The sequence below is a fragment of the Dama dama genome, chromosome 20 (assembly GCF_033118175.1).
Source record: "Dama dama isolate Ldn47 chromosome 20, ASM3311817v1, whole genome shotgun sequence".
In the NCBI taxonomy this organism is placed as follows: domain Eukaryota; kingdom Metazoa; phylum Chordata; class Mammalia; order Artiodactyla; family Cervidae; genus Dama; species Dama dama.
The window spans coordinates 90928714-90955576 of NC_083700.1; the positions used below are offsets into that span (position 1 = coordinate 90928714).

The following is a 26863-nucleotide window of genomic DNA, read 5'->3' on the forward strand; positions in this document are numbered from 1 at the left end:
CCATCATAATTTCTCTGCCTTTTTCTCCCCTAGAAAAGGGAAAGAGGCTAGGTAAAGCTTTTTAAAGCCTATGGATTTCGATAACAGTAAAAAAAAAAAAAAAAAATAAAGTAACAGATGCCCCAATCTTAATAATATGAAGCCTGGCCTATTATTAATCCTTTTACTTAATGATCTTCAGTAGTGGAGAAAATGTGTATTGCTTTTTGGTTGGCATCATTCTTTTTTCCCGGGGCATATTTGTATTAAGGCTTATAAAATCCAAACATCCATAAACATTTTGAGAATTCTGTTCTGTGCTCCTAGTAATGAGGATTCAGTTGTCACAAGCATTTTCAGCATAGACATTTTAGACTGGATCAGAATTTAAATTTTGGTTTAATCTTTACTTTTGGGTTTCTGCTTTTCTTTCTATTATTTCTCTTTCTTTCTGTCTTTAATTTTCTAATTATTACTGAAGTTAATCTTAAAATAAGCATAACTTGAAGCCTTGAGAGTTTTACATTGTATGTTATTTGTTTAAATTGCAAAGAGTATATAACTAAAGAATACTATGACAAGACATGAAAATTATTAATAAAATAGGTCCTGGAGCTTGAAAAATTTCACTCAAAGACTACAGTGAAACATGTTAGTATAGCTTTTTCTACCAATTTCATCACTGCAATTTTGTAATTACTGAGTTGGCCTCCTCAGCCATTCTGTCATTAATTACTTTATGTTATTCTTTTCTCTTTTTTTTTTTTTTTAAGTTTTTTATTTTATGATAGAAACAGAAGAAAGACATTGCTTTTTCATTTCTAGTTAGGAACTCTCACTGGGAGTTTACATTTAGAAAAATTAGAGGGGAAACGTATTCTGCTGACAATGTAGCTGTTCATATAAGCTTGGAAATGTAGTTTGTTAGTAAATACTTAGCTACTGACCATTTTCTTTTTTACTAGATCCATTTTCAATCAAGAGAAATGTTGCACGGAGCTTAAACAGCCAGCTTGTCTATGAATATGTTGTGGAGAGATTCAGGGCAGCTTATCGGTACTTTGCCTGTCCTCAGAAGAAGGGTGGAAATAAATCTACAGTGGATTCCATGAAAAAAGAGAAGGGGAAAATAAGCAATAAGAAACCAGTGAAGACTGAAACTATGGCATCCAATTGTTGCACTCTACTTGGGGAAAGCACAGAAAAAGTAAATGCAGGAAGAGGTCAACCTGATAAATATGATGAAATGGAATGCACATCACAGCGATGTATTACTGAAGCTGATAATTTGTTGGTAAATGAACTAGATTTGGCTGAACATGGACAGGAATCTTCATCTCTATCTACCAGTGAAAACAGTGAATTAGAGCCCAAATCAATTAAAAATCAAGATGTTTTAGCACCTTCAGAAACTTGTTTTAAAAAGGATTTCAGCCAGTATAATTGCATTGATTATAAATCCCCTGAACCAGGTGAATCTGCTGGTACAGACTGTAGGTCAAATTTAGAAACAGAAAGTTCACATCAGATTGTGTGCACTGACACATCTGCTACCTCTTGCAACTGCAAAGCTACAGAAGATGCTTCTGACCCTAATGATGATGATAACCACCCCATCCAGGAGTTATATTATGTGTTTGATAAGTTTATTTTAACCTCTGGCAAGGTAGGATACAGTTTGTAAACACTCTGTAAGATTTTGTGGTTGTTGTATGACTCTGTATTTATGGTTTTTAGATTCAGAAATGTAAAAATAGCTTCTGTGATGTTAGACTTGTTTTGGAATGGTATTTTGGTATATATATATATTTACTTTTTGTGTATTTGCCTTATAAGAATGTACATGAAACACTGAAAAGCACTCTTTTTCTGATTGGTGTGCTTAACTTTCTCATATATGAAAGGATTTGTTACAGATGTGTTACAAAAGTGAGTTTGGTAAAGGCAGCATATATTTTAAGTTTTGTTGCTTTTTTATAGGTGTGATTATATTTGAGAACACAGTGTAAACTTTAATAGTATTTTAAAGTTTTTTTGATGAGGCTCAGGAGCTGTTATATAAACTTAACTAAAGATAGTTGAGTTAAAACTATGTAAGGTCAGGAACCAAAAAAAAAAAAAGAATTCAGAACCAGTCTGCCACTCAGTGTCTGCCACTGAGCTTCTCTTTGGATTTTGGCACATTTCTCATGAGTCTTTAACTTTTCTACTTTTAAAGTGGGATAGTCTGAACTGTTAACTTGATGAATTACAGAAAATAAGCTACTTTGTAACAGAAAATAATTACTTTGTGAATAAAAGTTTTAGCTAAGTTTTACATTGCTTCAAGTGCAGGGTATGTAACTGAACACATTATCAGCACCTAGTATGGAAAAATGACTATACAGATAGTGTATTAATCAAATAGAATACAAAAACCCGAGAAGTCATCAGGTTTTATTGTTTGACCAATAGTTATTTATTAACAAGCTTTAAAAATTTTAACCTAATGACTAAACTGTATATTTTCATCCTTTTTAAGGATACTCTGTCCCATTTTGTTTAGGTGTAGTATTTAGGGCATAATGGACTGTCAAAAAGATAAAAGAAATGGAAGATTTTTAGAAGAGCCTCTTAATAATATAACTGCAGCTTACATTTCTTATACTTTTTTTTTTCCTGAAAACTTATCTTAGGGTAACTATTTCTCCAATTTTATTTCTCTCTGTATTTATCTGTAGCACATTTCTAGAGTTTTCTGGTAAATATGTCATATTTATAAAGGTTTTAAAGCTGATAAAAAATTTCTGTGGCACTAGGAGCACAGTATTCTCACAAATAGAAATTTCTGTGTGTATTTGGCTAGGTAAATGTCCAAACTAATCCTGGAGAAAGAAGCTAAGTTCCTAAGCATATTACAATAAAGAAAAGAGTAGTGCTCTTCCTTAATCATATATTTTTTTTTCCTCCAAGCTTGGATTTTTGTTGTTTTGATTACCTGTCTGGTGGTAGTCCATTGGAATACATTTGAAATGGTATTGACAGGGTTTGAAAGTTAAGTTTGTGGTTATTGCCTAAGAATTGTTTCTTGTATATAGTTACTTTTAGTGTTCAGCCCTTTAGTTTGTTTTCTTGAGTACCATGTAATATAGTTACTTTTAGTGTTCAGCCCTTTAGTTTGTTTTCTTGAGTACCAATGTAATAAATTGAACCAACTAGTCAAGGTTCTATAATTGATTGACTCTAACGATAGAAAATGTTTAGAGTGAAATGAAAGGTGCCACTTGAACTTTCTTTATAATCTACTTTGTTAAAGACCTTAATAGTTTAAAATGTGATACATACATTTCATTTTGGGAACTGATCAAACTCTTTGAATTAACCTGTTGCTTTTGTATCTCCTGCTATTTCCTTTATCCTTCATTTTCAGGTAAATCTAATCCTTGGTAATATTTTAGTGAAGAAGAAAATGTTGGCTCAAAATATGTTTATTTACATTTAATACTAAATTTCATTAATATGCTTTTTTTTTTTAACCTCTTGAAAGTGCAGGCTATCAGACTGAGTTACAAAACAAGTTTCTTTTTGTACTACTTTGAAAGCGATGATGAAGTCCCTCAATAGCTTGTTTGATTATTAGATTTTTTTTTTCACCTTTGTATAGCCGCCAACAATAGTATGCAGCATCTGCAAAAAAGATGGCCATTCAAAAAATGATTGCCCAGAGGATTTCAGGAAAATTGATTTAAAACCTCTACCACCAATGACAAATCGGTTTCGGGAAATACTTGATTTAGTATGTAAAAGATGTTTTGGTAAGTCTTTTATTACTAGAGCTACTTACTGAGACTAGGTTATTTCTTTAATTTTGAATATTTGTTTATTTTTTTACTTGAAAATAGTTTGCTTACATTTTGTTTGAGTAGAGTTTCTAAATAGTTTAGACACCCAACCACATGTATTTCTTAACTGCCTACTAAATGCCAAAGGGAATGCAGAGTCCATAGTGTTGCTTTTAAGGTGCCTTAGACTCTAGATTTGTACTTATAGTTTGGTGGTCACTAAATATATGTGGCTATTTTAATTAACTAAAATAAAAAGTTCAGTTCCTCAGTTGAACTAGCACACCTCAAGAACTGATGTGTACAGGCCTGCATGTAGCTGCTACATGTGGCTAGTGGCTACTGCATTGGACAGTCTGGTTAGAGAACTTTGCTATCATTGCAGTTTTCTTGCACAGTGTTGCTCTAAATGGATGTATAAGACTTGTATGAAACTTGCCATAATTGGAAGCAGGATGTGTTACCTTTTGTAGTAGTGGTAAACAAAATGCAGTTGAAATTCTATTAATTTTTAAGTGGAGTAGATCAGAGAAATTGGAATTAATGATGTGACATTTGAGATGGAATGCATTTTCAGACATAGGAAATTATTCATAAAACATAGAGTGTATACTTTGTTTGGGATAATAATGATCTTACATTTAGTAGAGTAAAGGTAATAGTGGGAGATAAGGCTGTAAAGATTTGAGTAAAGCCTTACATGCCATTTTCAACAAACATTTATTGTGTACCTGGAGTAAACTTTCACTCGGCCAACATTTTTTAAGTACTTGCTGTGTTCCAGGTAAGATCAAGTTTCTGATGTCATAACATTTAGTTCTCCATTGTAATCTCCCCCCTTCTTCTCTTCCCTGTCTTCATCTTCTGCCACACAACTACTTAGCTGCTTTTTGTCACTATAGATTAATTTTGATTTTTCTACAGTTCTGGGTAAATAGAATCACATGGAATGTGTTCTTCTTTTTTTTTGGTGAAGGGATCTGGCTTCTTTCACTTAGCATAATTATTTTGAGATTCATCTGTGTTGTGGTCTTGTAGTGTATATCATTGGTTCATTCTTTTTTATTGCTAAGTTGTGTTCTGTTGTGTGTATGCGTGCATACTTAGTCACTTCAGTTATATCCAACTCTGTGCTACCATATGGACTGTAGCCTGCCATGCTCCTCTGTCCATGGAATTCTCTAGGCAAGAATACTGGAGTGGTTGCCATGCCCTCCTCCAGGCATAAGAGACGTGGGTTCAGTCCCTGGGGGATCTTCCTGACCCAGGGAGTGAACCTGCATTTCCTGCTTTGCAGGTGGATTCTTTACTGCTGAGCCACCAGGGAAACCTCTGTGTTGGGTGACTATACCACATTTTGTTTAACATTCACCTGTTGATGAATATTTTGTTTGTTTCTAAAGTCTGGCTATTATAACTAAATCTCCTGTGCACATTCATGTATGAGTCTTAAGTATGGACATATACTATAATTTCTTTTGGATAAATAACCAGGAGTTGAAAGGCTGAACCATGGCACTTTCTTCCTTAGCAACTTAATTAAGGTAGACGTCACTACATTTTTTTCATTGCATTTGTTTTCATTTATTGTTCTTTATCTCAATATAGACTCATGAATGTTTTATATTTTGGGATATAATCCAATGCTACTACTTAATCCAGTACTACTATTTTTGTTGCCCAAGTTGTTCCAGATTTTGGCTGTTGGGAGTGCTTTCGTTTGACTCCTGTGATCCTTTGATACTCCCTTCAGTGTGTGGAGTTTTTGCTGTTAGTTTCTTCCTTTGTAGTTTATCACTTCCTTACTTTCTGGCCCTGAAAGATACTTCAGGATCATCATGTAAATTTCTGCTCCAGTCCTAGAATTAGACATTTTCCCAAAGAGCCCTATGGTTCCTTTATTGGAGAATGGTATTAGAAACCAAGATCTGGGTGTTAGAGTGCTTGTTATTACTGGGTGGTGGTGTTTCTAGATCCTCTCCAAGCAAGAAAATTTGTGTGTATAGTAACCCATGTATGTACACATATTTATAAATATTTCTCTGTGACCATCTTAACCTTTATCAAGCTAAGGAGGAGTTTGTACTGATGTCTCCAACTCTGATACATTACCATGTGGCTCTTTCTAGCCTCCTTTTCCTGCTTATCTGTAAATCTCCAACTCTTAACAGGGAGAAACCTGGCTCCCACTATGTGCCACCCATTTATTTAATTGCTCCATTTAAGTACACATGTATAGCATTATCAGAACTATTATCCTCTACCCCAATGGGAAGCAATTTTATCAATTAGAGTACAGTGCTTATGTGCAATTCCTTTAACCTTTAGTCTTAAAGATTCCACTTATTTTTGAAGTTGTTTAGATTAGTACTGTTTCCCCCCACTCCCTTGAGTGAAGTTTTCTTATACATTTATAATACAGCAGGATTCTTTTGCTATAGACTACATTCCATCCTGAGATTCCCTGACCTCCTAGATGATTTTTTAAAATTTGCATACCATAAAGTTGACTCTGTTTGTACTGCAAAGTTCTGTGGGTATTTACAAGTGCATCATGTCATATATTACCATTAGAGTATCTACAGAATAGTTTCTCCACTCTTAAAAAAAAAATCACCTGTATTTCAGCTATTCAGCTTGCAACCATTGATGCTGCATTTGTTTTTCAAAAGCTGAATATTAGTTTAATTCTTTACCATATTGACTCTTTGAGTCTAGAGGAGGAAATAGGAAAAAAAGACTATTCTTAAGGAGTGTGTGGTTTTATTTGGAAAAATAAATAAGATGAATATAAATGAAATCATTGGAAAACTGAAAGTATAAACTGACAAGTGGTTTGGAGAACAAAGGAAATTCAGTTAAGGAGAGGTCATTGAAGGCTATGATTGGTCAGAGCAGCTTATAAGAAAGATAGGAGTCTTGACCAGGCATTTGAGGGAACTGCTAGATTTAATTGAATTGGGTATCGAGTGTAACTATGAGAATAGTCTTAATAGAAGGGAAGAAAATAGCCTGTATACAGGAGAGAGTGGATTATATGACAAAATATTAAATAATTTGTAGAAGAAACTATATCTTGTAGCTGTTTCATAGGGAGAATGATCATGTGAAATATACATAGATCTATAAAATTATTTTTAAGCACTTTCTCTGCACCTTCCTTACCAGTAACATTTATGATTTTAGTGTCAGAAAAGTCAACAAATTATGAAGAAAAATAAAATTTTTAGGGTAAAAAATTGAAAATGTTTTCAGATTTCATTTTCCTTACTTTTCTTTTTCCTTTTTTTTTAAACTTAGATGAATTGTCACCACCTTTTTCTGAACAACACAACAGGGAACAAATTTTAATTGGCTTGGAAAAGTTTATTCAAAAAGAATATGATGGTATGTTGTATGTCAAAATTGATTGCTTTCATTATTGTAGTCACCTGGTTTGAGTTTCATTCATATGTATAAAAGTGTTTATTGCTTCATTCATTTGTTTGAAAGTATATTGCATGTTATGTGTCAGATACTATTCAAGTTGCTGGGGATACAGTGCTAATAAAAGAGGTGAAGCTTGCTTTCATTAAGCTTATATTATTAAGAGGGGTGACAGATAATCAACTGACAAGTAAATAACACAATGTCAGGAAATATAAATACTAGTAAATACAGAGGTTAAAAGGATAGTGAAGAGTTATTATGGTAGTTATCTTTGGTAAGGTGACACTTGAGCAAAGCCGTGAATAATATGAAGGAGCAAGTGACTATGAATACTTAAGGCTTAGAGAACATTCTAAAAAGGAGGAAGGAGTATTAAGTGCAAATATATCATGACTGAATTATGTTTGACATGCATGAAAGTCAATGTGACTTGAATGTGTGAAGTAGATTATCTAGAAAATTTAGGTCAGAAAGTTAACCTAGAGTTTGGATAATGAGTCTTACAGATGTTGGGAAGAAGGACTTTAAATTTTATTTTGAATGTCTCATGAGAAGCTTTTGTGTTAAGACCTGATCTGAAAGAATAGAGTACAGGTCCATAAGGATAGAAGCAAACAGAACATTTAGAAAGCTGTTGCATAAGTTCAGATGAGACATAATAGTGATTTGAAAGAGTCAGTGAGAAACAAATTGAAGATATATTTTGAATGTAGAGTCAACAGGATTTGTTGATGCAATACGTGTTAGATGTGAGAAAAAGAAAGGAGTCAAGGACAGTTTCAAAGATTTTCATTCACTTCTTGGGTGGTGCTATTTAACTGAGATAACAAAAAATATCAAGAGCAGGTTTTGGGCATGGGGTAAAGCATCAAGAATTCTATGGTCATATATTTTAGAAAAGGGTAAAGAGTTGATATATAATCAGAATGAACTTATATCTTTACAAGGTGATCTGTTTTGTACTACAAGATTCTAGTTTTTAATTATATTTTGCTAGTGTATATTGACCAAATCTAAGTTCCTATTATATTAAACCCATGCACATTTTTATCTGCTGATGAATGTAGGTTCTTGTATGTCTCTCAGCTGTCACTGATTTCAAGTAGGGCCTCAGAACTGAATAGGAGGATTAAGTTTTGAAAATACAGAATTTGTTATCTAAATGTGCAGGCTATAAGAATTAATAGGGAGAATAATCCAATCCTGGTAAGCCAGAACTTGTTTGAAGTCGCAACTGTTACTGAGTGACACTGAGCATGAAGGAGATGGTAAGAATAAATGTCGACATCCTAGAAATCAGTGAACGAAAATGGATGGGAATGGGTGAATTTAATTCAGATGACCATTATATCTACTCCTGTGGGCAAGAATTTCATAGAAGAAACGGAATAGCCCCCATAATCAACAAAAGGGTCCCGAAATACAGTACTTGGGTACAAGGTCAAAAATGACAGAATAATCTTGGTTTCTTTCCAAAGGAAGCCATTCGACATCACAGTAATCCAAGTCTATGCCCCACCACCGATGCTGAAGAAGCTGAAGTTGATCAGTTCTATGAATACCTAGAAGACCTCCTAGAACTAACACCTAAAAAAGATATTCTATTCATTATCAGGGATTGAAATGCAAAAGTAGAAAGTCAAGATATACCTGGAATAACAGGCAAGTTTGGCCTTGGAGAACAAAATGAAGCAGGGCAAAGGTTAACTGAATTCTGCCAAGAAAATGCATTTAGTCATAGCAAATACCCTTTTTCAACAACACAAGAGATGACTTTACACATGGACATCACCAAATGGTCAATACTGAAATCAAATAGATTACATTCTTTGTAGCCGAAGATGGAGAAGCTGTATTCAGTCAGCAGGAAAAAAAAAAAAAAAAAGACAAGACCTGGAGCTGACTATGGTTCAGATCATCAGCTTCTCTAGCAAGATTCAGGCTTAAACTAAAGAAAACCAGGAAAAACACTAGGCCAGCCAGATATGACTTAAATCCCATATGAATTCACAGAGGTAGCGAATAGATTCAAGGGATTAGATTTCGTTAACAGTGTACCTGAAGAATTATGGACAGAGGTCCGTAATATTGTACAGGAGGTGGTGAACAAAACTATGCCAAAGAAAAAGAAAAGCAAGAAGCCAAAGTGGTTATCTGAGGAAGCTTTGCAAAGAACGAAGAGAAGTGAAAAGCAAAGGAAGAGAGTGAAAGGTACATCCAATTAAACGCAGAATTCCAAAAAAGAGCTGGAAGAGACAAGAAAGCCTTCTTCAATCAACAGTGCTTAATAATAGAAGAAAACAACAAAAGGGGAAAGACTAAAGATCTCCTTAGGAAAATTGGAAACGTCAAGGGAACATTCTGCCCAAAGATGGGCACAGTAAAAGATAAAAATGGTAGAGACCTTTAGTAGATGCTGAAGAGATCAAGAAGACATGGAAAGAATACACTGAGGAACTGTGTAAAAAAGATCTCAAAAGAACCGAATTACTATGATGGTGTGATTAGTCACCCAGAATGAGACATTCTGGAGTGCAAAGTCAGGTGGGCCTTAAGAAGCACTGCTGTTAATAAAACTAGTGGATGCAATGAAATTCTAGCAGAACTAGTCATATCCCTAAAGGATGATGCCATCAAGGTTTTGCATTTATTATGTCAGCAAATCTGGAAGCCAAGCAGTGGCCACAGGACTGGAAAAGGTCAATCCTCATCCCAGTTCCCAAGAATAATAGTACCAAAGAATGTGCTCACCATTGGACAGTTGCACTCATCTCCCATGCTAGTATGCTCATGCTTAAAATCGTGCATGCTAGGCTTCAGCACTATGTGAACTAAGAACTTCAGATGTCTAGCCTGGGTTTAGGAAAGGAAGAGGAACTAGAGATCAAATTGCCAACATTTGCTGGATTATAGAGAAAGCAAGGGAATTTCAGGAAAACATCTATCTCTTGTTTCATTGACTACACTAAAGCCTTTGACTATGTGGATCATGACAAACTCTCTTTGAGAGATAGGAATACCAAACCATCTTACCTGTCACCTGAGAAACCTGTATGCAGGTCAAGAAGCAACAGTTAGAACCCTATATGGAACAACTGATTGGTTCAAAATTGAGAAAGGATTGAAGGACTGTCTGCTATCACCCTGTTTGTTTAACCTATATGCTGAAACATCATGAGAAATGCCAGGCTGGATGAGTTACAAGTTGGAATCAAGATAGGTGGGAGAAACATCAACAACCTCAGATATGTGGATGATACCATTCTAATGGCAGAAAGTGAAGAGGAACTAAAGAGCCTCTTGATAAGGGTGAAGGAGGGGAGTGAAAGAGCTGGCTTAAAACTAAATATTAAAAAACTAAGATCGTGGCATCTGGCCCCACTACTTCATGGAAAAGGTGGAAGTAGTGACAGATTTCCTCTTCATGGGCTCTAAAATCACTGCAGATGGTGACTGTAGCCATGAAATCAGAAGACGATTACTTCTTGGCAAGAAAGTGATGACAAACCTAGACAGTGTGTTGAAAAGCAGAGACATTACTCTGGCAACAGAGGTCCATATAATAAAGGCTGTGGTCTTCCCAGTGGTTATGTACGGTTGTGAGAGCTGAACTGTAAAGAAGGCAGAACACCAAAGAATTGATGCCTTTGAACTATGGTGCTGGAGCAGACTCGTGAAAGTCCTTTGGACAGCAAGGAGATGAAACCAGTCAACCTTAAGGGAGATCAACCTTGAATATTTACTGGAAGGACCGATGTTGAAATTGAAGCTCAGGTATTTTGGTCATCTGGTACAAACAGCTGACTCATTGGAAAAGTCCCTGGTGCTGGGAAAGATTGAGGGCAGAAGGAGAAGAGGGTGTCAGAGGATGAGATGGCTGGATGGCATCACTGATGCAATGAACATGAACTTGGGCAAACTCCGGGAGATGGTGAGGGACAGGGAGACCTGGTGTGCTGCAATCCATGGGGTTGCAAAGAATCGGACACAACTGGGCGACTGAACAACAACAAAGCATGAAGGAATAACCCTATTATAATTTATATCAAATGGATTAATCCCTCACTTTTAGAGAAGGATTAATTCTATATACTGAGGTGATGTTTGTTATTTGAATTGTGCCCTAAAAAAAAACCAGTTTATTTCCAAGAACTAAATCTCTAAATGTTGATTTTAACTATTGGTATTGATGTTGAAAATGAATAAAAGTAGATGAATTTATGAGATAGTTAAGTTGGAAGAAACTAAAGGACTTGGTAAGAGTTTGGATGTGGAAGTTGAGAAGTGTTAAGAACCACATGTTTATTTCTGGTGTAGACAGCTGAGTAGATGATGATCCTCTTTGCTGAGAAACAGGGATTATAGGAATAATAGTGGATTTGAGGTGAAGCTGCTAGTTTAGTTTGGACATGTTGAATTTATGACGTCTGTGGAAAAATGGAAAAAGCAGTTTGACACATAGGTGTAGGATTTTGGTTAGAACATTTGGACTTTAGGTGAGTGTTTTGGAATTTTTCAGTACATTTGCCAGTGGTAGGTAATTTAAGCTGTGGAATTGGATAAGATCATCCTGTGGTAGGCCATTAGTAGTTAATAGAAGATTTGTCTTCCCTGGTAATGATACAACTTTTGACTTTTGTTTTCGTTTACTTAGAAAAGGCAAGATTGTGCTTATTTGGCTCTTCTAAGAATGGATTTGGATTTCGTGATAGTGATTTGGATATTTGTATGACACTTGAAGGCCACGAAAATGCAGAGGTAAGAGTTATTTAGTGTTTGGAAAGGGATGTGGAAGTTTATTTTCTTCCAATGATGAATCTGCTTTAAATTTTGTACATAGAATTAAAAAAATTTATGAAATCATTCTTTGTATAAATATATTAGCAGTAGCAGTGTTTGAAATGTAAAAGCATTAGCATTATCATTTTAAAAGACATTCAAGTATTTGAGTAAATATACTGTTTAAGTGATTTTATGATGCAAAAACCATGTCACCAATAATTACAAGAGCTTTTCAATGAATTTTTGAAGAAAATATGCCATAGAGTTGGAAGTTTTTTCTTTAGAGCCAGTGAGGAAATGTTGCTTTAGTTTGGGTAGGGAACATTGATCTCACTTATACTATCTTTTCATATCTCCTCTGTTAGGTTATGTCTCTGTATCACTAAAGATAGAAAATAAAGGTGGACATTTAATTTATAAATGGATTGTGTTCTGCAAGTTAATTATGATTTGGGGGCACTCAAAGCACATTTTTTTTTTTTTTTTTATAGAAGAATTGTTATAAATGATGTGTTCTAGGATAGCTTTTAGAAACTCAGTTTGGGGTGGGAAGGGGAACTAACATTTGAGTCCCCAGTATACACTTTTACATACATTTCTCATTTCACTCTTAAAACCACCTTCGAGGTAGATAATTTCCCCCATTTTACAGATGAGGAAACTGAGGCTTTGAGAGATAAACTGACTTGCTCAAGTTCACACAGCTAGTAAATGTTGGAGCCGGGATTCGTACCCAGGTCTGTCTGTCTCCAGAGTTCATGCTCTTTCTGTTGTATCCCACTGCTTCTCTATAATTTATTTAACCCATAATGTAGTTGAAATATAGTACTAATAGTACTGTAGAACCTAACCACTACTTTCTGAGATTGAAAGCTTTCTGAGTTGCACCATGAGATGCCAGGAGCAAACCTTCCCCCCAGAGCAGTCTCAGCAGTGGGAGTGGGTACTTATGTTTTCCTTCTTTGTGTACCAGGCCTCAACAGCGGGAATAAGATTGTCCAAACTCCATAAAGAAAGAGACTGAATGGACAGGAAAGAAGTGTCCCAGGCCTTCCTAACAACAACTAGAAAAGGAGGGTATCCCTGTAGTTGCTTGTTTCTTTACCAGCATAGCTGTTGGGATTTATGTTTCCAATTCAGGGACTGCTTGCGAGATTGGGGTGAGGCCGAGCTTCTGGCATCTTTAGTGGTGTCAGTATACCCTCTGTTGTATTATGAAAGAATTCAGCAAAATAGTGTATCTGTGAAATAGCTTTTTCCAAAAAAAATTTCATTGTTAAAACCAAAGAAAAGATGGCAGTGATGCCTGGTAGATGCTTATTTCTTGTCCCAAGAAATTGCTTCTGGTGTTAGTATCTTTTTGTTCTATAAATGAACTGAAAAGTTGTAAATTTTTTAGTTCTCTTTAACTAACTTATACTCAATGGCATCTACTTGGGAAGATGACATTCTGAAGGGCAGAATTCCCTCTTCCATTCTGAAGGGCAGGAATTAAGGGAATAGGAAATGGTTTTTACCCAGGGAGGAGGTTAGAGTTTTAGATCTCTTCTATGTAAAATTTAATAATCAGACCTCTAATCACTAAGGGTTTGTATATTGTATAGTGTCTGTGGTATTCACACGGGAAAGTTGAAACAATGAAAAATACTAAATTTTTTTTCAGATGAGCCATAATTGAAACTTTTAATTTAGCATAAATTGTATTTTTGTATAATAAAAATAACATCTTTTATTATGGATTAATTCTAAAGATTCCCTTAATCCTCAGGTTAAGCTGTAGTGGCTCCTCTTTTCTTGTAGCTAAAAAGAACATTTTGGGGATATGCAAAAGCAATTTTAGTAGTAGGTATAGGCACTGAGCTTAATCCAGTTAATTTATGCCATTATCTTCCTGTTCCTTATATTATGATTATTGTTACCGTATCAGCTTTGCTGTCTAGTTTTTGAATAACCAACACATTTAAATTGGCAGAGGTAGGAGGTTTTTTTTGAAGAAGTAGGTATTGGTAAAGGTAGGATTATTTTTCTTCTCCTCATCAACATACAATCATAAATGACAGACTTAAAGTGCAACTGTGTACGAAGTACGTTGCTGAATGCTTTACATAGGTGTCTCATGTAATATTCCAGATACTTTATAGAGTATGAGTTTATGATTATCTTGATTTTATGAAATAGTAGTATGACACAGAGAGGTTAAGGATCTGGTCAAAGTTATACATCTAGTCAGTACTTAGGTTCAAGATTTGAATACAAGTTTGTCTAAATTTAGAGTCTGTTCTTAATCACTATAGTGTTTTGCCTTTACCAAATCCATCTCTGGTTGTTTATCGGTGTATTTAAAAACATTATTCTCCTGTTTTTGTGCTTCTCAAACTATAATGCGGATTTGAATTACCTGGGGATGTTGTTACTATGCAGATTATGATTTAGTAGACGGCAGTGGGGGTTTAGATTCTGCATTTCTATCAAGTTTCCATTTGTTGGTGACACAGCAGGTCTATGGACCCACGTTCTTTGACCAGCGAGGTTATGTAGACCTTCTGGCTGGAGATTTTATATGCTAGTATTAAATGTCTAGATTAAAATAGAATTTGTACAAGGCCAAATTAAGTCAGACAGACTTAACTTATTTATTAACTTAATTATTTATTTTTGTTTTTTAGAAATTAAATTGTAAGGAAATAATTGAAAATTTGGCGAAAATTCTTAAGAGACATCCAGGTATGAACTTTAAAACAAAAGAATTTTTTTTAGTTTTATGAAAATTGTTTAACCTAGTAAAGTTTTGTTTTTTTTAATTAGGTTTAAGAAACATTTTGCCTATAACTACTGCCAAAGTGCCTATAGTAAAATTTGAACACAGGCGAAGTGGTTTAGAAGGTGATATCAGTTTATATAATACGTTGGTAAGTTTCACTGTCTGTAAAGACCCAGGTATGTTTACAGTTGTCATTTTAAAAGTTTACAGATCACTGACTATACCTCTATGTTTAAAACTTATGAATGTGAGCAGTATAAGGGAAAAAATTTTATTGATCATTTTAACATTTCCTTCAGATTGAAGGTTAGTTTTTGCTTGACTCACATACAGGTATTTTAAGTTTAACATCTGTTTGGACTTTATTATATCTTTTTATCTGATCTGTAAGTTTAATTTTAGTAAATTTAAGTGCTTTCAAATATGTAATTTATTTTTCAGGCTCAGCATAACACAAGAATGCTAGCTACATATGCAGCTATTGATCCTAGAGTACAGTACTTGGGATATACAATGAAAGTATTTGCTAAGGTATTTGTGGTCCACTTTGTTATAATACTTATATTAAGATAAAACATTACTGATGTCAGACTTGTGAAAAATGTTTTCTCAGTTTTCTTTACCTGTGCTTTTAAGAAGAGACTGTCAATATTAATTGGTTTAAAAGTATACCTGTTAGACTAGGGTGATTCTTAGTTTTTTTCCTGTGTTTGCTGTATTGTCAAGGGTAGCATTCTAGTAAATTTCTCATAGTATAATTTCTCAGTGCATGGTTTTCAGCCCCAGGCGTGAGGTGAGAGTTGGCATGCAAAGCTATAAAGCTCTGGATTAGGAGATCTGTCATTTGGATTTAGTTTGGTCGCTCAGTCATGTCCGACTCTTTCCAACCCCATGGACTGCAGCACGCCAGACTTCCCTGTCCATCACCAGCTCCCAGAGCTGGCTCAAACTCATTTGGATTTAGTGGGAAGCAATACCAATAAAACCTAAGTTTTTCTCTGTTATCACACTTGAAATACTCAATTATGTTTTCTTGGTTGTTCTACTCCGTGTATAAACTCCATGAGGATTGAGGCCTCTGTATCTTTATTTCAGTGTAATGTCTGCTTTTTGCTTTGGCTCGATCCCTTCATTCTTTCTGGAGTTATTTCTCCACTGATCTCCAGTAGCATATTGGGCACCTACCGACCTGGGGAGTTCCTCTTTCAGTATCCTATCATTTTGCCTTCTCATACTGTTCATGGGGTTCTCAAGGCAAGAATACTGAAGTGGTTTGCCATTCCCTTCTCCAGTGGACCACATTCTGTCAGACCTCTTCACCATGACCGACACATGGTTGGGTGGCCCCACACAGCATGGCTTAGTTTCATTGAGTTAGACAAGACTGTGGTCCTGTGATCAGATTGGCTAGTTTTCTGTGATTATGGTTTTAGTGTGTCTGCCCTCTGATGCCCTCTGGCAATACCTACTGTCTTACTTGGGTTTCTCTTACCTTGGACGTGGGGTATCTCTTCACGGCTGCTCCAGCAAAGCGCAGCCGCTGCTCCTTACCTTGGACGAGGGGTATCTTCTCACAGCTGCCCCTCCTGACCTTGAACGTGGAGTAGCTCCTCTTGGCCCTCCTGCGCCCACGCAGCAGCTGCTCCTTGGAGGTGGGGTAGTTCCTCTCGGCCGCCGCCCCTGACCTTGGGAGTGGGGAAGCTCCTCTCGGCCACCGCTTCTGCGCTATCGCAGCCTGGTGCTCTCGGTCGCTACCCCTGACCTTGGGCGAGGGGTAGCTCCTCACAGCCATGCTTCTGCGCAGTCCGTTGCAGCCGGCGCGCTGCATAGGAACCTGGAATGTTAGGTCCATGAACCAAGGCAAATTGGAAGTGGTCAAATAGGAGATGGCAAGAGTGAACGTTGACATTCTAGGAATCAGCTAACTAAAATGTACTGGAATGGGTGAATTTAACTCAGATGACCATTATATCTACTACTGATGACCATTATATCTACTACTGTGGGCAGGAATCCCTTAGAAGAAATGGAGTAGCCATCATAGTCAACAAAAGCGTCTGAAATGCAGTACTTGAATGCAGTCTCAAAAATGACAGAATGATCTCTATTCATTTCCAAGGCAAACCATTCAATATCACGGTAATCCAAGCCTATGCCCTAACCAGTAACACTGAAGAAGCTGAAGTTGAATGGTTCTATGAAGACCTACAAGCCCTTTTAGAACTAACACCCAAAAAAGATGTCCTTTTCATTATAGGGGAATGGAATGCAAAAGTAGGAAGTCAAGAAACACCTGGAGTAAAGGCAAATTTGGCCTTGGAGTACAGAATGAATCAGGGCAAAGGCTAATAGAGTTTTGCCAAGAGAACGCACTGGTCATAGCAAACACCCTCTTCCAACAACACAAGAGAAGACTCTACACATGGACATCACCAGATGGTCGACACCGAAATCAGATTGATTATGTTCTTTGCAGCCAAAGATGGAGAAGCTTGATACAGTCAGCAAAAACAAGACTGGGAGCTGACTGTGGCTCAGATCATGAACTCCTTATTGCCAAATTCAGACTTAAACTGAAGAAAGTAGGGAAAACCACTAGACCATTCAGGTATGACCTAAATCAAATCCCTTATGACTATACAGTGGAAGTGAGAAATAGATTTAAGGGACCAGATCTGATAGACAGAGAGCCTGATGAACTATGGACGGAGGTTCGTGACATTGTACAGGAGACAGGGATCAAGACCATCCCCATGGAAAAGAAATGCAAAAAGGCAAAATGGTTGTCTGAGGAGACCTTACAAATAGCTGTGAAACGAAGAGAAGCGAAAAGCAAAGGAAAAAACAAAAGATATTCCCATTTGAATGCAGAGTTCCAAAGAATAGCCAGGAGAGATAAGAAAGCCTTCCTCAGTGATCAGTGCAAAGAAATAGAGGGAAAAAACAGAATGGGAAAGACTAGAGATCTCGTCAAGAAAATTAGAGATACCAAGGGAACATTTCATGCAAAGATGTGTTCAATAAAGGACAGAAATGGTATGGACCTAACAGGAGCAGAAGATACTAAGAAGAGGTGGCAAGAATACACAGAAGAACTGTACAAAAAAGATCTTCATGACCCAGATAACCACAATGGTGTGATCACTCACCTAGAGCCAGACATCCTGGAATGTGAAGTCAAGTGGGCCTTAGAAAGCATCACTACGAACAAAGCTAGTGGAGGGTGATGGAATTCCAGTTGAGCTATTTCACATCCTGAAAGATGATGCTGTGAAAGTGCTGCACTCAATATGTCAGCAAATTTGGAAAACTCAGCAGTGGCCACAGGGCTGGAAAAGGTCAGTTTTCATTCCAATCCCTAAGAAAGGCAATCCCAAAGAATGCTCAAACTACCGCACAGCTGCACTCATCTCACACGCTAGTAAAGTAATGCTCAAAATTCTCCAAGCCAGGCTTCAGCAATACGTGAACCGTGAACTTCCAGATGTTCAAGCTGGTTTTAGAAAAGGCAGAGGAACCAGAGATCAAATTGCCAATATCCACTGGATCATCGAAAAAGCAAGAGAGTTCCAGAAAAACATCTATTTCTGCTTTATTGACTATGCCAAAGCCTTCGACTGTGTGGATCACAATAAACTGTGGAAAATTCTGAAGGAGATGGGAATACCAGACCACCTGACCTGCCTCTTGAGAAACCTGTATGCAGGTCAGGAAGCAACAGTTAGAACTGGACATGGAACAACAGAGTGGTTCCAAATAGGAAAAGGAGTATATCAAGGCTGTATATTGTCCCCCTGCTTATTTAACTTCTATGCAGAGTACATCATGAGAAACGCTGGGCTTGAAGAAGCACAAGTTGGAATGAAGATTGCCGGGAGAAATATCAATAACCTCAGACATGCAGATGACACCACCCTTATGGCAGAAAGTGAAGAGGAACTAAAAAGCCTCTTGATGAAAGTGAAAGAGGAGAGTGAAAAAGTTGGCTTAAAGCTCAACATTCAGAAAACTGAGATCATGGCATCTGGTCCTATCACTTCATGGCAAATAGATGGGGAGACAGTGGAAGCAGTGTCAGACTTTATTTTTGGGGGCTCCAAAATCACTGCAGATAGTGACTGCAGCCATGAAATTAAAAGACACTTACTCCTTAAAAGGAAAGTTATGACCAACGTAGATAGCATATTAAAAAGCGGAGACATTACTTTGCCAACAAAGGTCTGTCTAGTCTAGGCTATGGTTTTTCCAGTGGTCAAGTATGGATGTGAGAGTTGGACTGTGAAGAAAGCTGAGCACTGAAAAATTGATCCTTTTGAACTATGGTGTTGGAGAAGACTCTTGAGAGTCCCTTGGACTGCAAGGAGATCCAGCCAGTCCATCCTGAAGGAGATAAGTCCTGGGTGTTCATTGGAAGGACTGATGCTGAACCTGAAACTCCAATACTTTGGTGACCTCATGCGAAGAGTTGACTCGTTGGAAAAGACCCTGACGCTGGGAGGGATTGGGGGCAGGAGGAGAAGGGGACAACAGAGGATGAGATGGCTGGATGGCATCACCGACTCGATGGGCATGAGTTTGACTAAACTCTGGGAGTTGGTGATGGACAGGGAGGCCTGGCATGCTGCGATTCATGGGGTCATAAAGAATCGGACACGACTGAGTGACTGAACTCAACTGAGCTGAACGTCTGCTTTATGGGTAGCTGCTCAGTAAATAGTTAATTTTGTAAATGTGTTGGTGGAAGGGTTTTAGTAGGGGAGTGACTCAGTTACATTTTCATTTCATAAAGCCCATTCTTCCAGAAGGGAGACATGTTTGTTTAAATATTCCTATACGTGTCTTTATGGACAGTAAGTCATCTTACAACAGGAGGGCGTCCAGCGACATAGTACAGGTCATATTCAGTACAGTTAGTCTTCTATATTCATCTCACCAAATAACTCCAGTATGACAGATCCTCACTCTCGTGGCATTTTGGTAATGAAATCATGTGGTTCATGGCAGAGAAATCATTCTTCTCCCTCCCTTTATGTCAGAAAATCTCCCTTCCCTATCTGTCTCCTAACCAGCCATTGCCTCTTGTTAGAGGCAAACAGTGTTAAACATTCCTCTGTATCCTTCCATAAATATATTATTCCAGTACAAGCAAATATATACATTTCCTACCTCTTTTTTTTATTATGGATATAATATACTGAAAACATTGTTTTGTATTTTGCTTTTTTAACTGAGCAATAGATATTGGAAATTATTTCCTATTAGTATACTAAGGGTTTCCTTGTTGTTCTTTTTTAAATGGTTACATACTATTCCATTGTGTGGATAGTCATCAGTTTTTTAAACCTGTATTTTACTGATGAGCTTTTAAGTTCTTTCTCATATTTTGCTGTTAAAATAGTGCTACAATAAAAATCTTAGTCATTTCATGTGTTTTTGGCATATTTACAGGATAACTTCTTAGAATAGAATTGATATATTAAAGGAGATGTGCTTTTGTAATTTTGATATTGTCAAATTATTCTTCATAAAATTTATACTGATATATACTCTAATCTGTAATGTGTAAGAGTGCCTATTTACCCATACCTTCTGTAACAGTTTATTTTTGAACTTTTGGGTATTTGACAGCTAGATGAGTTTAAAAATGTTGCTTTAAGGTAGCCAATACTTGTGAATGGAATAAGATTCTGAAGTTTTATTTTCAATCATTATGTTTTTTCAGCGATGTGACATTGGGGATGCTTCTAGGGGAAGTTTATCTTCATATGCTTATATCCTTATGGTGCTGTACTTTCTGCAGCAGAGAAAACCACCTGTTATCCCAGTTCTACAAGAGGTAAGTGTTTAAGAAAACTATAAAGTCATTTCTTGTGACAACAATAGATCTAAATATAGTAGATCATGCTCAGTTCATGAGATCATGAGGGATTTTTCTGTCATTAATGGCCTAAGTTTTCTTCTTCCGCTAATGGTATAATCAAATAATGAACCTTTTGGGAAAGTTTATTATGGGAGAATATAGACTACTGAAAGAATATTCGAGGAATAGAACTATTGAATACCTTTTGCAACGTTTTTGTATTTTACAGTCTTAGAATGCTGCCAGTGATTATGAAGTTTGTAACCATTCAAAAACTTATACAGTCTCTCAGATGAAAATACATAGTTTCTTCTTTCCAGAGTAAAATTTTCCCTCCTTGTGCTTGGCATTGAAGCTTGATTTTGTTGAAAGTTGAAAGTGTTAGTCACTCAGTCTTGTCCAACTCCTTGCAACTCCGTGGTCTGTCCATGGAATTCTCCAGGCAAGAATACTGGAGTTGCCATTTCCTTCTCCAGGGGATCCTCCCATCTCAGGGATCCAACCCGGGTCTTCCTGCATTGCAGGCAGATTCTTGAGAAGGGAAGCCTGAAGTTTAATTTATTCCTGTATATATTTTGGTCAACTTTGTGAATTTTGATTGAGGAAAAAATTTAAGGAAATTCTTTCTTATCTCTGTAAGGTCATGTCAGTTGTATTAAGCATAAGACTGTACATCAAAAGAAACATACTCATATTTACTCAGATTTGGTGAGTCATAGAGGCTTGTTATAGCCCATTTATACTCTGTAAAAGAGAACCAAAAGAATTCTTAATCATCCATCTGTTCCTCCTCTTTCTTGGCACAAAGTGAATATGCAAGCATTGGGGTGGATCAAAGTCTAATTTCTTAGAAAGGTGGTTATTTTGAGGTAGGCAATAACCATCAGAATTATTTGGAAAATCACATATTCTCATTTCACGTAAACTTTGATCATCATAGCAAAGAAGTATATTGCAAAATAATAAGCCATATTGTGTGCCAGATGGCCTTAGTAAGTTTTTTAAAGTTCTAATGAATGCCATGTGATTTTAATAGCATTTCCTTCCCTCTTTTAAACAAAGAGTGGGAGAGAAAAAATTTAAATATCCTTTTCTAATAGAAAAGTTTAAGTTGCTTGAACCTATGTTGAGTGATGTTTATTTTTTACCAAGTTTGTTCACTATAGAATATTTAAAATTTTGCATGAATTAGTTAAGGCTGCCAAAGCCAAGGTTTTTCTCTATATTAGTCTAATTCTTGTTAAGGCTTTAAATTTGGAGATCTTATGCATAATTGCCCCAATAATATTATAGCTGCCATTTGCTATACTTTGCTATGCCTTTGATAGAATACTGCGATTAATCCAAATGGAATGCAAATTTTGTTTTCATTGTGGTCTCTGTTCTCTCATTATGTTACCTGTGGATGAGGAACTATTGAGGCAGCATGATATAATGGAAAGACCCTGATATAATGGGCAGACCATGATTTTGGAGTCAGAGTTAATTGATCTGAATCCTGATTTTAACATGTAGCCTTCAATAAGCTGCCTGACTACCACTAGTCTTAATTTTATCTTCTGTAAAAATGTAATGATAGTAGTATTATTTCAGTGTTGATATAAGGAACAGAGACATCAAATGCTTTTGAATGTAGTAGATGCTTAAGTAGGAGTTTATAAATGGTGGTTGCTTTTATTATTACTTTTATTATTATTAGCAGCTTTATTAATATTATTATTGGAAAATTGTAGGTAGGATTGCTGTAGCCAACTTCAAGAACTGTTCCATTATCTGCTTAACAGACAGTGATTGATGAAATGAGAGACAGTCCATGGAATGTTTTCCATCATAATGAACTCTGATTGTGGGGGGCTTTGTGATACATATGAACTGATGATAAATGGATTTTTGCTTCTGGCCTTTTTTGCTTGTCATGTGGGACCCCATTGTCCATTGCTCTGGCATCATTTAAGTATTGATCATTGGCATCGATCAACTTTTGAGGGTAAGGATATGTTTAATGAAGCTGATGATCTTTGACTCCATTTGTAACTGAACTTAGACTTAAGTGACTGGGTATAATAAATAAGGCTCTGCTAAGAGTGTTACTCATGATCAACAATACAGAATTCTTAAGGTCAAAGGAGCTTTCCTAGGCAAGATGATTTTGCTATATTCTAGCAATCATTGTAAGTAAAAGTAAATTTTCACATAAAAATTAATATCAAGAGAAGATTAGGGAGTGTTAGTCACAATTGATATTATGAACTATGTTTTTTTAGCTTCTGTCAGCTTAAAAATTGAAATTAAATGGATGAACCTTGAGGACATTATGCTAAGTGAAATGAGCCAGTCACAAAAGGACAAATACTATATGATTCCATTTATAGGAGGTACCTAGGGTAGTCAGATACATGGAGACAGAAAGTAGAATGATGGTTGCCAGGGCTGGAGAGAGAGAGGCATGGGAAACTATTGTTTAATAGGTTCAGAGTTTCATTTGTATAAGATGAGAAAAATTCTATGGATGGAGAATGGTGATGGTAGCACAGTGATGTGAATGTACTTAATGCCACTGAACTGTACTCTTAAAAATGCTTGAAGATGATAAGCTTTATGTGTATTTTACCACAACTAAAAAATTACAGTTTAAATATTCCAGTAGATATTAAAATATCAAACTACAAAATAAGAAAGACTTGTTTGGTGAGGTTTTAGAGGGAAGACTTGAGTGCTTGAGTAGAGGATGATTGGTATTGAGAGAAAGAAAAAGAAACAAAGAAGGTGGGGCCTTCTTTGGAGACCCAGTGGAAAAGACTCCACGCTCCCAATGTAGGGGGCCCCGGTTCTGTCCCTAGGAGGGGAACTAGATCCTCTGCTGTAACTTGGTGTTTGCATGCCAAAACTAAAGATCCCACATGCCACAACTAAGACCCGATGTAGCCAAATAAATGATAAATTTTTAAGAAAAGAAACAGAAGGTAAATGTGTTTTATATGTGTGTGTGTGTTTAAGAGAAAGAGAGGACAATATTAGTACTTCTAAGGGCTGAAACAGAGTGAAAAGTTAGGCATTATGAAACATGATAGTTCATTAAAACAGGTGGCAAATCAGTGATTAAAGGTTCTCCAGAGCCCTCAGGTTCACTTTACTGTGTTATTAGTCAACGTGATTGGGTTTGGATGTTGGTTATTTCTTAAAACTAGGAATCTGTTGAAATAATCAAGGTCTAAAGAGGCAGCTTGTGTAATAAATAGCCTTAATCTATGAAGGCAAAATGTTATATTTTGGCCTTTTTGAAAACTTTTTTTTCTTCCTTGAGTGTAGGATCCCATGTCTCTTATTTTAGATATTAATAACTGTAATTGCTGGACTTTCTCTTTTTTGATTTATGGAATGTTGGAATTTATGATAGATGATTCTTGGTAACTGTGTTTGTTTAAATTATATGTAAATACTAAAAAGCCAGGTATTAGATTAGGTCCCTGGAAACCTGACCTTTATGTAAAAACATGCTTACAGAGTAAATATATTCATCCAACAGACATGTATTACGTATTCTCTATATGGCAGGCTTTGATGTAGTAGGAATTTTGGCTCTAGATGTCAGTTATAGTCCTTGCCCACAAGGAACTTAAACCTAAGAGTAAAACTAGAGGGACAGACATGCAGTTAGTTTTATAATTAACTGTCTCATTTAAAATGGAAGGAGTCATGGGGAGCACCTTATCTAGTGGTTTTAAAGTATATTTTGATAAGCTCTGTGCTTAGTCAGATTGCTCAGTCATGCCTGACTCTTAGCGACCCCATGAACAATAGCCCACCAGGCTCCTCTGTCCATGGGGATTCTCCAGGCAAGAATACTGGAGTGGGTTGCCATGCCCTCCTCCAGAGGATTTTCCCAACCCAGGGATCTAACCCAGGTCTTCCACATTGCAGGCGGTTTCTTTACCATCTGAGCCACCAGGGAAGCCTGACAAGCTCTATGAGCTCTTTAAAGTGTGTGTGAGGAGTGGAGGAAGGGAAAGATAGGCTGTGATTTTCTCCACTCAGGCTTTTATCAGAGTACCTCTGTTTTACTATTGAACTTCCAAGAAGAATCTATTTTAGAAAGGGGTTCTAACAGTTTGAAAGAAAAATAAAATTTGAAAACAACTGACCTAATTAATCTCTTTTTTTTCCCATTGGGAAAACTGAGGATTTGGAAGGATAAGTGTCTTGTTCAGAATTATTACTTGGCAGGACTAAAACTAGAAATGAGGTCTGCTGACTCTGCACTTATCCCAGCTTTTTACTTTATTGCAGCTCTTTCTTAAAGTTCCTGTAAGAAATAAGTCTCAAAATTGCTTATAGAGACCAGTGGTACCTGTACAATCATCTTAGGAAATTCTTCTAGTAGAATAGCATTATTTTCCCCCCTTTCCTTAGGACAGAGAATTACTATTCATAATTAATCATGAAGACTTCACAATATTTATCAAAATGTCAAGAAAAGCTATCTAATATTCTATTAAAAAAGAATCAGTGTCCAGACCCTTTTTAGCCTCATCTGATACAGATAACTGATTAAAGGTACTAGAGCTATTCCCCACACCAGCTTCTTTGATTTCCTTTAAGGTTTACAGTCAATGAGTATTATCTCTTATGGATTTCTGCATCTGTGATCCTTTGATGAAGATGCCATTTTCATTTATTTTTTCTTCAGTTTTACTTAATTAAACTTGGGCTGGCTGTGTTTGATAGACCAAATAGACAATATCAGATGGATCATTTGGAGAGTCTGATGCTCTCGAGACATCCTTTCCAGCTTTGGTCTTTCAGATACGTTTTACTCATTTTCATTAATAACTTGACATCAAATTATATCATCTCGACGTGTTCCTTTTGGAATAAATATTCCAATATGTCTATTATATGTAAATTCTAAAATGGTGTGAAGGTATTTAGGCTTTGAGTTGGATGATTTGAAATCTAATAATAAAATTGATTTTCTTAATACAGATCTTTGATGGAAAACAGATTCCACAGAGAATGGTTGATGGATGGAATGCTTTTTTCTTTGATAAAACAGAAGAACTGGTAATTTCTTCATAGTTTTTATGTTGTGGAGTGTTCACTGATACATGTTAGGATTTGCATAATTTAATAATTTTACTTGGATTTGGGATCTGTATTTTGGATAAGTATAGATATGTCACTCTCTTTTTTTTCTCACCTTAGAAAAAACGTTTACCTTCACTTGGAAAGAACACAGAAACATTAGGAGAGCTTTGGTTGGGACTGCTTCGCTTCTATACTGAAGAATTTGATTTCAAAGAATATGTAATTAGCATTCGGCAGAAAAAACTGTTGACAACTTTTGAGAAGCAGTGGACATCCAAATGTATTGCCATTGAAGGTAATCATTCAGCTGATATTAATTCAGGAACAAAGCAAAGCAAAACAAGACAAAAGGCAGAATTTTAAAAATTTATTTATTTTTAATTGAATAATAATTGCTTTATAATATTGCTTTGGTTTCTGCCATACATCAACATGAATTAACCATAGGTATATATATGTCCCCTCCCTCTTGAACCTTCCTCCCACCTCTCACTCTTCCCACCCTGCTAGGCTGTTATAGGACCTGAGTTTGAGTTCTCTGAGTCATATAGCAAATTTCCTTTGAAAAGCTCGAATTTTATTTGGCCAATGAAATTGAGAGGGAACCTGAAACACATAAGAATTTGGAAGATATTTCTTCTTCTTTTTTTTTTTTAATCAGTTTCCATCCTTTAATCTGTAATTATAAAAAAATAATTTCTGACTGGTTTGTGTTGCTTAGTATTAGACTCTAGTTATGGTTACTAAGTATATTTGTGTTACAATGAGCTTCTTCATTAAAGAATAAAATGTTTCTTTTCTAGACCCTTTTGATTTGAATCATAACCTTGGTGCTGGAGTTTCTAGAAAAAGTAAGTTTTAAATATAGAAATACCCTGCTTTTAAAGCTCTTACACCTTAAGGTCTGGATCTTCATTGTTTTTCTTCTTTCTTCAATAGTGACCAATTTCATCATGAAAGCATTTATCAATGGAAGGAAACTTTTTGGTACCCCTTTTTACCCACTCATTGGCAGAGAAGCTGTAAGTTTACATAATTTGAATTCTGAGTCTTTTCTGTTTTTCTATAGAACTTTCTTTGTAGTACAAGAAACCTAATCCTGTTACAAGTTGGTGTTAGGAATAGGGGGAAAGATGGTTATAACTC

The 26863-nt window shown here is 36.2% G+C and overlaps 1 protein-coding gene and 1 pseudogene across 8 annotated transcripts in view; both read left to right on the plus strand.

Moving 5' to 3' along the window:
* The window catches only part of TUT4 (terminal uridylyl transferase 4), a 129187-nt gene that overhangs the window by 79098 nt on the left and 23226 nt on the right, over window positions 1-26863 (plus strand). For all 8 annotated transcript variants that reach the window (XM_061121886.1, XM_061121881.1, XM_061121885.1 and 5 more), the window contains exons 13-24: window positions 945-1645; window positions 3623-3773; window positions 7101-7187; window positions 11884-11987; window positions 14678-14735; window positions 14817-14920; window positions 15214-15303; window positions 20495-20608; window positions 25616-25693; window positions 25835-26012; window positions 26521-26568; window positions 26657-26739. In XM_061121886.1, coding sequence (XP_060977869.1) covers window positions 945-1645; window positions 3623-3773; window positions 7101-7187; window positions 11884-11987; window positions 14678-14735; window positions 14817-14920; window positions 15214-15303; window positions 20495-20608; window positions 25616-25693; window positions 25835-26012; window positions 26521-26568; window positions 26657-26739 — 1796 coding nt within the window. The remainder of the gene's footprint in view (window positions 1-944; window positions 1646-3622; window positions 3774-7100; window positions 7188-11883; window positions 11988-14677; window positions 14736-14816; window positions 14921-15213; window positions 15304-20494; window positions 20609-25615; window positions 25694-25834; window positions 26013-26520; window positions 26569-26656; window positions 26740-26863) is intronic.
* LOC133041716 (uncharacterized) lies at window positions 17721-18405 on the plus strand (annotated as a pseudogene).